Source organism: Venturia canescens, chromosome 1 (genome assembly GCF_019457755.1).
Source record: "Venturia canescens isolate UGA chromosome 1, ASM1945775v1, whole genome shotgun sequence".
Taxonomy (NCBI): domain Eukaryota; kingdom Metazoa; phylum Arthropoda; class Insecta; order Hymenoptera; family Ichneumonidae; genus Venturia; species Venturia canescens.
The window spans coordinates 37,476,107-37,487,862 of record NC_057421.1 but is presented as its reverse complement, the minus strand read 5'-3'; the positions used below and the strand labels follow the sequence as shown (position 1 = coordinate 37,487,862).

General features: G+C 33.4%; 4 protein-coding genes across 5 annotated transcripts; 1 reads left to right on the top strand and 3 right to left on the bottom strand.

The window, feature by feature from the left end:
- Nucleotides 1-79: 79 nt before the first annotated feature.
- Nucleotides 80-3,126, bottom strand: PIG-L (phosphatidylinositol glycan anchor biosynthesis class L). The gene is made up of 5 exons (XM_043433854.1): nt 2,158-3,126; nt 1,771-1,852; nt 1,357-1,553; nt 745-875; nt 80-328 (listed from the first exon to the last, which is right to left on the bottom strand). Exons 1-5 carry the CDS (start codon nt 2,468-2,470, stop codon nt 188-190), a joined length of 864 nt encoding a protein of 287 aa, XP_043289789.1. The 5' UTR covers nt 2,471-3,126; the 3' UTR covers nt 80-187.
- Nucleotides 3,127-4,187: 1,061 nt separating this feature from the next.
- Nucleotides 4,188-5,451, top strand: mRpS18C (mitochondrial ribosomal protein S18C). The gene is made up of 4 exons (XM_043433856.1): nt 4,188-4,579; nt 4,652-4,734; nt 4,853-5,060; nt 5,282-5,451. The coding sequence occupies exons 1-4, from the start codon at nt 4,540-4,542 to the stop codon at nt 5,371-5,373; spliced, it is 423 nt and encodes a 140-aa protein (XP_043289791.1). The 5' UTR covers nt 4,188-4,539; the 3' UTR covers nt 5,374-5,451.
- On the bottom strand, nt 5,056-6,848 carry LOC122419367 (uncharacterized). Its single transcript, XM_043433855.1, has 3 exons — nt 6,370-6,848; nt 6,050-6,263; nt 5,056-5,739 (listed from the first exon to the last, which is right to left on the bottom strand). Exons 1-3 carry the CDS (start codon nt 6,516-6,518, stop codon nt 5,551-5,553), a joined length of 552 nt encoding a protein of 183 aa, XP_043289790.1. The 5' UTR covers nt 6,519-6,848; the 3' UTR covers nt 5,056-5,550.
- Nucleotides 6,849-7,637: 789 nt separating this feature from the next.
- Nucleotides 7,638-11,732, bottom strand: LOC122419348 (uncharacterized). 2 transcript variants are annotated; one of them, XM_043433817.1, is made up of 4 exons: nt 11,598-11,732; nt 10,335-10,601; nt 9,035-9,672; nt 7,638-8,935 (listed from the first exon to the last, which is right to left on the bottom strand). In XM_043433817.1, exons 1-4 carry the CDS (start codon nt 11,598-11,600, stop codon nt 8,320-8,322), a joined length of 1,524 nt encoding a protein of 507 aa, XP_043289752.1. In that variant the 5' UTR covers nt 11,601-11,732; the 3' UTR covers nt 7,638-8,319. The 2 variants fall into 2 exon arrangements, with proteins under 2 accessions (XP_043289752.1, XP_043289751.1); XM_043433816.1 differs by lacking the exon at nt 11,598-11,732 and having other exon boundaries at nt 10,335-11,182.
- Nucleotides 11,733-11,756: the final 24 nt, after the last annotated feature.

Sequence of the window (11,756 nt, the reverse complement as noted above, 5' to 3'; positions counted from 1 at the left end):
TAAAATTGCGTCAGAATGTTGGAGGAATTTCGGTAATTAAAACTCAACGGTGAAATCAATTTAATCAGAATTATCGACATTTCTTGATAGAGAACTTTTTATTGGCTATGTACAAATGTTCTCTCATAAAGATAACTTTGGCCTGTACAGTATTCATAATTTTTTTTCGTATTTCTTTGCCCTTGTATCAATCGTCCTCAAATTGAAGATCCAACTCCAAGTCCAGAGCGTTCACCTCTTGCAGCGTATTGATAAACGTGTAGCGTGAAAAAATCATGTATAATTTTCGAAACCAAACGTACTGAGAACGATGGGCAGCCATAGCTTTCTGAAAATCATACAATGTGTCAGTCTTACGTCCGTATTTGGATGAAATCTTCACTTTCTATATTAGAAAATTTCATATTTTATTTAATAAATAATCTAATTCTGCAGTGTTCCTTCAGGTTCAGTTATCAAATAAACTTGAATAGATTGCAAAGTAAAAAAAAACCTGAAACCAAACTGATCGTTTATGCTGTCCAACAAGTAATTTATGATTGAATATTTTGTGCAACTTGCTACATTTGTTTATATTTTTTGTTCAATTTTTCATCATCAATATATAAAAAAATTCGTAATCACAATAAATTTATTCTGAAAAATATAAATTCAACAAATTTATTATGAAAAATTAATTCTGTAACAGAATCAATAATATATTTTTGCATTGCTAATGGCTGAGTGCACCTGCGGTTAACTTACTTTAAGTAGTTTTCTTTGCTCGTAAGTAACCAAATACCAGTATGAAGAAGACATCAAACTTATGGGAAGATCCAATAGCCAAGAGTATTTTCTAAATATGTTAACGGACTCTAATATATATAATTTACAATCTGAAATTCAAACAATGACTTTAATTTTGATTGAAAATAAAATACACTCATTTCATTTTTATAATGCATAAACTTCATATCTATTGGAATACTTTTATTCGATTGAATGTTTTAACAAAAATGAATTGAAGTCATTTTCAGTGACAAATAAAAATCAAGAACAAAATCTTTCTTCCCTTATTCAGGAAATCCAATGAAAAAAAAAATTTTATTTCATCCACCGACACTTTTTTCCTCAATCTCCATTAGATTTACATTTTTATCTGCCATTCCATTGCAATACCCAGAAACGGTAGAATTTAATCAACTTCTCGACGTTTGAATATTTAGAAAATTTGAACATAGCAGTGAAGATAAAGTAACTATAATTCAAAATTTACTCTCGTGAAAGTGAGAATATCACAATTGCCCCTAATATTTACATGCAAGAATGTGGTCAATATGGAAAATTCAACTGATGACACTGTGTCAAAAAACTTACAGGAAGGAACTTTCCCTTCTATGCACAGTAAGGCGATTCCATAGAAAAGAGATTTATGATTTTTATGACCGCTCACTCCATGTTTATCAAAAGTCACGACTGCATTTATTTTATACATTTCTATATGTTGCAGTATTCTTTCAGCCACTACATCGCTCGACCATTGTACTGTGGGATCATCAGGTAGCTCTGAATTCCTGAAAAATGTACATATTTTCAAGTTAATACATTTTCTCTGGTTTTTCAAAAATTTAATTTAACAATAATAATAATTTAATAGATCCTTATAAATAGTAATTTGCAAATAGTAAAAAATAGTGGTATATATAAATTTCTATTTCCTTATATTAATGCAGCAGAAAATACTAAAATTTTCCTAACAGTTGAAATTAATTAAATCAGAAGACAACTCACATTAAAATGGTGACACCAGATTCTGGGATGCCCAAAATTTTGGTACACGACCATAACTCTTCCTTCCTTCTTTTGTCTCCACCTACAAACGTACTTTCATACATGGATCGATATGTGTTTTTTTGAAAAGGTGTTAGAAGATATCAACATATTGTTTGGGAATGAAAAATCAAGGACAATATTGGAATTTGGTACAACCAAATTTACCTCAATTTATTGTTCAGAGGATATTTTTACCCGATCTTTGTAAAAACTCATAGAGGTGTTAAGTCAAGAAAAGAATTTTAATAAAAATCATATACGTTGTCTTGGAAAAAGTTTATGTTATGTTTCAGTCTTAAAAACTTTAATAGCATGTTCAATTGATAAACAATGTGAGAAAAGTACCGATCGTGAAGCACAGAAGATAAATTTTGGTGGCAGGAAGACTGACGAGCGAATATAGCATGGGTCCAAAGAACATAATTTCGTCATCCGGATGAGCTGTAACGAGGAGAATTCTGGACGGTGGGCCAGGCAACTGCCAAGCTTGATGACTCACTTTTTTCATCAGGACATAGAGAATGCCACAAACAAAAAAATATGCTACAACACCAGCAATCAATTGCCAGGATATTTCCATGACGTACCACCACCACCATCGTCCAATCTCGTTTGTTTGTTGACTTAAAAAATTTACTAAACTCTCGAAATCCAACATCCTCGAGGATCAATTATATATTTAACCAAATGTATTCGGTTTCAGACATCGCATATCTTCTGCTCAATGCCTATTCTAGGTGTTCTCGAGATTTTACAACCCCGAAAGAGGTTAAGTTCGTTTTACGATCGCTCTTTATTGACGAACTAACCACTAATTCATCCACCAACACATAATTGACGTAATATCTGCTACTTATTCGTCCATGAAACATTGCAAGTATTTGTATGGAATCGGCGCCTTGTATCGGAATCACATTTTAATCACCACAGAATTTTCCTCTTGGAACGCACGCGATGATCAAATTTAATCCCTTTTTTGTACTACCATTCTAGTTCTATTAGTTATAGTGTTATATCTCCTCACAGTTTCATACATTGACATTCAAGCCGTTTAAAAAAAGAAACGTACAAAAATTGATTTCTTCAAACGCACTTAAATCTTGTGGATTTTTTGTGGTTACAGAGTCGCCATGATTACTATCGCATATCGCATCGCTTCCAGGGAGGTGACACCGGTAACACTCATGATATCTCATATATCGCATTTCTTGAAACTCCTTTCATTTTCTCATTCAACAACGATTCTAAATCTACCAATTCTTTTCGAGTGCCTTCAACGATTAAATTAAATTCGACTGTTTGGGATTTTGTACTTTTGAAAGAATCTGTTAAATCTTTGACTCTCGAACGATCCCTAAAGAATTGGCCCACTTGACTCCACGAAGTCATGATATAAAATCACTATTTTATGAAGATGTATCTGATTTTTGCAGAGACGAAATTCGTATGTAAACGAGTGGTAAATATTTGTTTAAACAATATATATGGATATATTATATATATTCTGCGGAATAACGGTTGCGAAACCGTTTCCACAGAAAACGGCCATTAGCGTTATTATGGCCGTTTTTTCCGACGCGGTTCAAACTCAGTTCAATTTTTTTCATATAGTTTCGAGATATAGGATGAACCGAGTTTAAACTCAGATTAACGTTGGAGAAAACGGACATTACCGTTATTAACGCTATTAACGCTGTCAGCGTCCAAGTAGAATGTACCCTTGGGAAGTAATGTTTAAAAGTCTTATCTCATTTAATCTATCAACCACTTTATTCCCCTTCACAACTTTATTTCTTTTTCTTATGCTTTCGGTACAAAAATGAATGAAGGGATCTCGGTTTCTTCTTTCTTCCTCCAATTATGGGGTCGACTCCAACTCTCCAGTGACTTGACCATACGGCCATGAATTCGGCTTCTTTTCTGTGTCAAATTGGTTTTTCCAAATAACGATAAAAATTGAATTTTTATTAATTATCCTTTTTTTTTAATTCCTAAATAAATATTTTCGCGCTCGAATCGTAAAGTTTGTTTCCGTAGCAATGTAGCATTCCAGTTAGTTCGCGCAACAACCGCTACGAGGCTACAACTTTCTCGTAAGGCTCTCATAAAATATATACAACGTCTATCCCAAAAAATCCTTCATCCAAAAAGCGCCTGGGATAGGGTACCCGGTACAGTAGGCACAGGCCCACTGATGAATCTGCCATTGTACCCGAAACAAAACGCATCCCAAAACTATTCTTTTTCTTTCAAACCACAGCTGTGGCGGATCCTACATTACCTACATCCGTACCAAAAAATCCTATTTAACCAATCTACAGGAATGGGAAATCCAGCGGGGAGAACAAATAATAATAACGCGTAGCAGAGCCGAATCAACAAAAACACGTCGTCGACGTAGCAGCAACACATATAAACAACAACGGCCAGAGAGAAAAGAATATTACTACAGCCACTACTACCCTATATTAGTGATTTTCAAAAGTGTGCCAAAAAGTTACCTTAATGGTATATACAAAGGTAACTTTTTGGCACACTTGAAAAGTGCTACTAGGGTATTGCCAGAAGCGCTAGCGTACGACGGCAACGACAGAGACAACGCCAGTCTATAGTCGTCAGTCGAAAAAAAGTTTTCTTTCTATGTTTTTGACAAAAACAACACAATAGTTATCATTTTTTTAATTTCGCTGTTTCTCTAAACAATAAGTAACCTGGAAAAATCGAGACATGGCTGCACACATAATGCGTGGTATTGATAAGTTAACAAGTAAGAATACTTATTCACTGAATCAAAATTAATAAGCATGAAAAGATTATAACAAGCCAAATTTCATCACAGAAAGGCTATCGTTTATACCACATCGTTCAATTGGGAATGTTGTCAATTCGAAAATTTTCGATGTCGCTACGTCAGACGATCAAGTAGGTTATCGTTCGTTTACACAAATGTGAGGTTATGAGCACCTGCCGGTGTTCTGTTAACTGACCGAGTTCCAATGCATTATCTCATTTTTTAATCCCTCTATTCCCTTGATCAAAGCCAATTGCGATGGAAAATCCATTCAAAAAGGAGCAACAGCAATGTATTCTCTGTAAACTCAATATCACACCAGACTACAAGAATGTGAGACTTTTATCGCAGTTCCAAAGTGTCTATACGGGCAGAATTTACGGGAAACATATAACAGGTTTATGCGAAGCAAAACAAAAGAAGGTCGAGGCTGAGATCTTGAAAGCTCAAAATGCAGGTATATTACTTTTATTTACTTCCAATACACTGTTAGATTTGAAAAAGATATAGTTTTGAAATTTGTATCATTGAATCATAGCGTTTTTTTCTTTAACCTGTCATATCTTCATTTTTGAAATTGTTAAATTTAACCATAGATTTAGTTTCAACATTTTCAAAACAATAATTTAAAAAAAAAGGAATTTTGATACACTGTAAAAATGAAATTGCTTTTTCCAGGTTTAATGGGATACTACCAAAAGGATGTTAAGTACGCCAAAGATCCAAAAATATTTGATCCTAATAACCCCTTCAGACCACATAAATACTGAGCATTAGTATTAAAAATAAGTTTATTAACTTTGTAATAACGTTTGTGGGTAAATAAATCGTTATTGTTGTACAAACGACCCGCTATCTTTTCTCAGGTCTTGAAAAAACATAGTTGCTTATATATTATGTTTAATGGAGCGAATAGCAATTGATTTAAAAAAATAAGTTTTTCTCTTCTAGGTTGAATCATCTTCATCTTCTGTTAATTCCACTATTTTCTCAGAGATGCCAAGCATCGTGAGAACCTGTCTCATTGATACGGTCTCCAATGTTTTCTCTCTGATGTTTTTATGGAATTCTAAAAGAGCTTCCTTAGTAGCTGTTCTCCATTTCTTAATTTCCATTAGCAGATCTTCTGTTTTGTGCTGCAAAATTATAGAATAGCCAGAGAAATAACTGCAATGAAATAATTTTGTCCTCCATAGAAAGCTGTCGTTAGAAGAATGAAACTTATTGAAGCTATTTTTTCTTTTCTCTCGGTTACATAACTATTAGAAAATCATATAATTTCTTTGTTTGAGTTTTGGTAAGTGAATTTACTTACAAGGAAATTTGTATCATTTATGACCATTATTAAGCATGACCAATTCAATCCAATTGAAATTTGGATTCTTACGACCCGGATGAATTTTTATAACAATGCCAAATCGTGGTAGACAACTTGAGAGTACATACCTGTCCAATGTATTGTAAAGATCGTTTGAGGTTATCACGTTGCTTATTTTTTGTACTTATCCTCTTCTCTAAATCAACAATTTGAGCATCTGAAGAAAATTCATCATCAGTCTTCAATTTTGGCAAATGGCATATCACTAAATTATCAATTCGTCGTCTTTTGATCGGTTGACGACACTGACCAATAATCGAACGTTTTGGTGTTGCATCTTTTCTGAAATTAAAAAAATCGGTATTGATTATATAATTGACATTTTTCCTGTTTTTGAAATTTTCGACTCAAATTCAAAAATGTGATTGTTACGAAATTATAGACACACTCTAAAGGAGATTGAATCGAGGAATTATTTGGACTCTCTTTGCTGTGCTTTGGTGTTAAAACCGTAGTCAAAGGCGAACGGAAGGGTTTGTTTGCTGATTTGCTGTTTCTCAGGGGAGTTTTTTTGTTGTTTATGTAATTCTCGCACATATCGAATCTTTTTTTAGTTGTTTCCTGGCTAACAATATCGCGAAATTTATTTCGACATTTTATAGTGCAATGTTTTTTTTTCGCTTGTTTTCCACAAATTCATATGGAGGTTAAAGTGGGAAGAAGGGGTTATTCCCAAATAACTTGTCCACACATTTATTTTTATATTACCAGCAGAGGGAGTAATAATTAAACTTTATTTAAATAACGAAGGAAGTTAAACTGTACATATGAATGATTCTTTAGCGACACGTGTAGGAAAAAGTGCGCGCCAGAATGCTCTCTGTTTCCCGGAAAAAAGAAAGTAACGACTTTTTGTTTTGCCTCACATCTGTACCTTGTTTCTATACTACACATTGCTATACATTATCTTGAATTTTAGGCAAATAGCGACTCCCCGAACGCGCTTCTGTAGATAGTCCCTATACCCTCTAGTAAGCGGGAAGTCCAAACTAAATAAGCATAATTTGAAAAGATTAGATAATGAGAGTCATATAAGAAAAGAATAAGAAACAGTTAATGTTAAATGCGAATCGTTCGAGTTCTAGTTGTATGAATTTTTTTTTTCATACCATGTATCATTTTTTTGCGAAATTTTCGTGGCTCGTTAAAGATAGTATGCTTAACCTTTCTAGGACGGATCTGATCGAAATATATCGACCACTAGTTTGTTCGCGGGTACTCCATTTGAAAAATTCATCGATATTGTGCACAAATTTTCTGTAAAAAAAGATAGATTTCAACGTAAAAATCCCCGTCCTTAAAATATTAAAATGAGTTAAAAAGTATTGGTAAATATATCGCAAGAAAACAGCCTTCGCATTCAACTGCATTTAAAAAAATGTTATTCTGGATATCGTCGAGAGCAATTCCATACTATATTTTAATTATATACGGCGCTCTATCATAATTTCGAAAATAAGGGCATTTTTTTATGAGAAATAAGAGTAAATTCGTTAGACTAGTAGATTTTTCAGGAATGATTCTTTCCGATGGTTTGGTTAACATGTAGGATTTGAATAGTTCGTTTTGTTCAAACCTTTCATTATGCGTAATATGACATAGCTTTATCGTTATCCACGAGTTTGAGTGGTATGGTAAAAAAAGATAATAAAAAAATTCGTTCTCAGTATTTATTTGTAACAATCAATTTTTGGATTAACATTGATCCAGATATTAAAGAAACACCATTAATTGCTACTGATCATTTGAATTTTTCATTATGTCTGCTAAAATTCCACAGTAAGCTATTTATTTATGATCTGCTCCAATGGAACTGAAAAATTGTCTAAAAATGAAAATATTTCATTAAATTCCATTAAAATTTTTGGTGAGATCTTTTTAGTTTTCTGTCGACACAAGTCTGACAAAGTGACTTGGTTGAAACACTTGATGTAATATTATATAGCAATAGAAAAATAACAGAAGTTTAACGACCACTTGTGTCAAGTATTTGCAACATAAGTGCTTCGTAATCCATATTCTTGAAGAAAATTACCATTTTACTAACATAATATCACATTTGTTTTTTTATTTTTTTAAGTTTAAGTCCAACAGTTTTGACCAATGGCACAGTAACTTGAAACATTAATTTATATTCATTACTTTTTTGAATAAACTGTGATCATTAGTGTTCAAGATAAACTTGTCTGGTGGACTCTTTGAAAATATATTTAAATAAAATGAGACAGAGCTTGGAGCTTAATGACAGTGAGAAACCGTTTTGTGATTTTTGTTTGGTTTGTTGAGAAGAACTCGGTTAGTGATTGTTTGAAGTTGAAGAATTAAACATTCATGTAGATTATTGAGTTACATTTGTAGACATCATTTTTTTGATAACGACCGGAAGAGGAGAATAGGAACCTTCTATTTTCTTCGGCTGATTGTTTGGTCTGAATACCGATTGATTATTTTTTTTCCTTGGCCATCTTCGTGGACGTAAAGGATTATAATATGGATCAAATTGAACCGACGAATTCGCATTTTGCTGACTCTCCACTGTTTTAGGCGTCCATGTCTTATCGGCAGATAATTGATGATCAAGGATGATCGGAGTATGATGAGAAAGAGTTTTCGATATAATGAGACATTTGCTGCTAACTGATTTGGGTACAGTGTTTTCAACATTTTTCAATATAACCGGATGAAACAAGGTATGACGGGATTTGTGAATTTTTGTTTCAACATTCGGACGTGAATCATTCTCTTTTTCCGACAATTTCGCACTCGATGCTGCGGTCATGAGCACAGCAGGCCTCGTCGGATCGTTAACATCAATTGTCATGGGATGTGAATCGGTTGTCTGAGTGCATCTTGAAACAAATTCCTTCTTCGTTGGTTCCCATTTTGTTGGGGAAACTTTAGCTACCGCAGTTTTCTCGCTTCCAAAATTCCTTCGCAGCTCATCAATGAGAGAACTGATTTTCATTATGGCCAAGCAATAAAATTTTCATGAGTTATGTACGTCATTTTAAAAATAAATATCAAACAAAAATTGTGATTTCGGTGGATGTTACCTGAGCTTTTTCATTTCTTTGACCTGGCTTAATAAGCGTATCGAGTTTTCATCTATTTTTCGTTGAAGCATTAACAGCGTTGAAACTCTTTTAGGGACAGTCTTTTTGCAAGAGACTGAAGAGAGCTTGGAGGGATTTTGAAGAACTTCTCCAGTTCTGGTGGTATCAGCCTTCTCAGTACCTTCTTTAAAATTTGTTTGTTCTTCAACATTACTGATTTTTCTTCTGGATCGATCAATAGACGAACAAGTTTCAATTTCCTGGTAACTTTTTTTGAATTTATCATCCCCCTCGGGTGCTTTTGAATCTTCAATTGCAGGGTGCTCACGACCGAACGAAAAGTGCTGTAGCGGTACTTTCAGAACCTCTTGGGAAATGATCTTCGGTTTTTTTTTTGGAATAGCAGTAACTCTCTCGATTACGTCATTATTTATGTTTCGTTTTAGTGTTTCGTTTGGAGAGGTATTTCCGAGATCGGGTGCAATAGAAAATTGTACTTTCTTCAAATACTTTTCCTCATTAGTAATCCCTAATTGAAAGTTTTTCTTTGATTGGTGTAATGAATTCATTTTTGAGGCTACTCTTCCAGTGTCTGTCGCATTCCTTGCAATTTGCATTGATGCCTTCAAGATCGATCCCTGAAATGATGTGAAGAAATATCTTTAATATTTTCGTTTTCATATTTATTAACGAGAAATGGTTTAGAATCACTTTTCAAACAGTTGAGTTATAGTGCCAAAACTTTTGGGTAAGAATTGGGTTTTCTTTCTCAACAGCGCACGTTGTCCAGCAAAATACCTCAACAAACTATGTGGATTTATTTTAATAAAGGGGATCTATTAATTTCTGGTTTGTCTGTAACACAGTAAATTAGCATTTTCCTTGGACACACTTTTAAATTTCTTTTCAAGAGTCAATATCTCAAATTCAATCAAACAAAAATATATTTTTATTTTTTTTTGTTCAGCATACCAGTGGAATTACATTTTTAATATAAAAACAATAACTGCCACAACAATCGAGGCATATCTAAGGAACAACTTGCAAACTTTCTATCTTTTTATTTCCAACTTTATAAATATTTGGAAATATTAAAGAAGATATTTTTCATTACTATTGAGTCGTTAAAACTTTGTTTTCGTTGGACTTGTTTTTTTTCAAATATCCACATACATAACTCCTTAGATTTACCAATTAAAAATCAATCATTTTTTAAATGACTAGAACTCATTCTCTCCAGTATATTTTCTTACAGTGAAGAGTGTTATTAAATTTACATAAAAATTGAAGAAAGTTTTACTTGCTGTCGATCATTGATTGGTTCATCAATGTTGTGTAATCCCTTGGTATTTTTTTGTCTCTGTACAAAATCATCATTCGTATTACTAATAACTTGGTTGATGATGGTTTGGGATATTTTTGGCAACATGCCAATTTCCATTGATAACGTTTGGCTCATACATGACAAAGAAAATAACGTAGACTGCTCCCGCTGCTGCTCAGTTTCATTTCCCTCATCTTTTTGAGATGACAATTCATTAAACAGTGCATTATTCTTATCAGCTTTCTGAAAATATTTGAAAAAATTTTCACTACACTTTAAAATAGCATTATTTTCTTCCTGGGGACGATTATTTGTTGTCAACTTTAGGTCATTATTTTTCTCATGCTGACTTCCTGTCCACTCGAATATTTTTTTATCGTTCATCATCAAATTTCTCTTAGTATCTTCAAAGATTGATTCATCTTGTTTTCGCCAATCATTTTCAACTTTCATCTTTTTCAATCGATTCTGTTGTAACGGAGTCAAATTTTTTTCCTTGTTGAACGACGACAGCGTTTGATCATCAAGTGACAAACTTGATGAAAAATTTTCGAATACGTTTACACTTGCTTCCAATACACAAAGTGTACAGAGGCTTGATGAATCTGTTTCGTACGACATGTTCACGTTTATTAATTCATCGGTAATCATTTTTTTTCTTCCCTGTAGGGAATTGCGAATATTTATGGTGTTTATACACACTCAACGACTACCATCGGCCGGGTTCTCTGACACTCTGACCTCTAGAACCTAGATACTCTAGATTTAGCAGCGGCGACACGTGTGGAATGGAGGTTTGTATTCAAACGATTCAAACACGCACCGACTATTGTTACTCTGTCTTTACTTATCTTTTAGTTTATTCAATATTGAGCCATGATTTACAGCTTTAACGAAGCAAGAAATAGAGGTTTGTTTAATGTTCGTCATTCAGTGAACCGCAAATATAAAGTATAAAAACGTCAATTTTTTCAATTTTTCGATCGTCGTTGTAAATAATGTATGAATATCGATAAAAAAAAAGTATGAGAGTTGAGTAGAAATAAGAAAGTCCTGAAAATGACTCAAAATCAAATTGTTTATTTTTTTATTGATTCATACACACAACGATCCAACACAGCTGTCGAATGATGATTGAAAACATATTCATTATTTTTGTCCGTAAAAAGTGGTAAAGTAGTCATTTATAGACACAAGTTCTTTTATAATATGTCGGATTATTCAGATTCTTATTATTACCATTCGAAAATGGGTTGTTGCCGCCAATTATAAAAGTTGCGCATATTCAAAAAGTTACTTCGCGATGTCCGCGCGGAAATAATAGGCGATTATAGGACGAACGTGGGACGAACGAATCACCGAACCCAAGAGTTGCTCAAGACCAGACTAACCTCACGT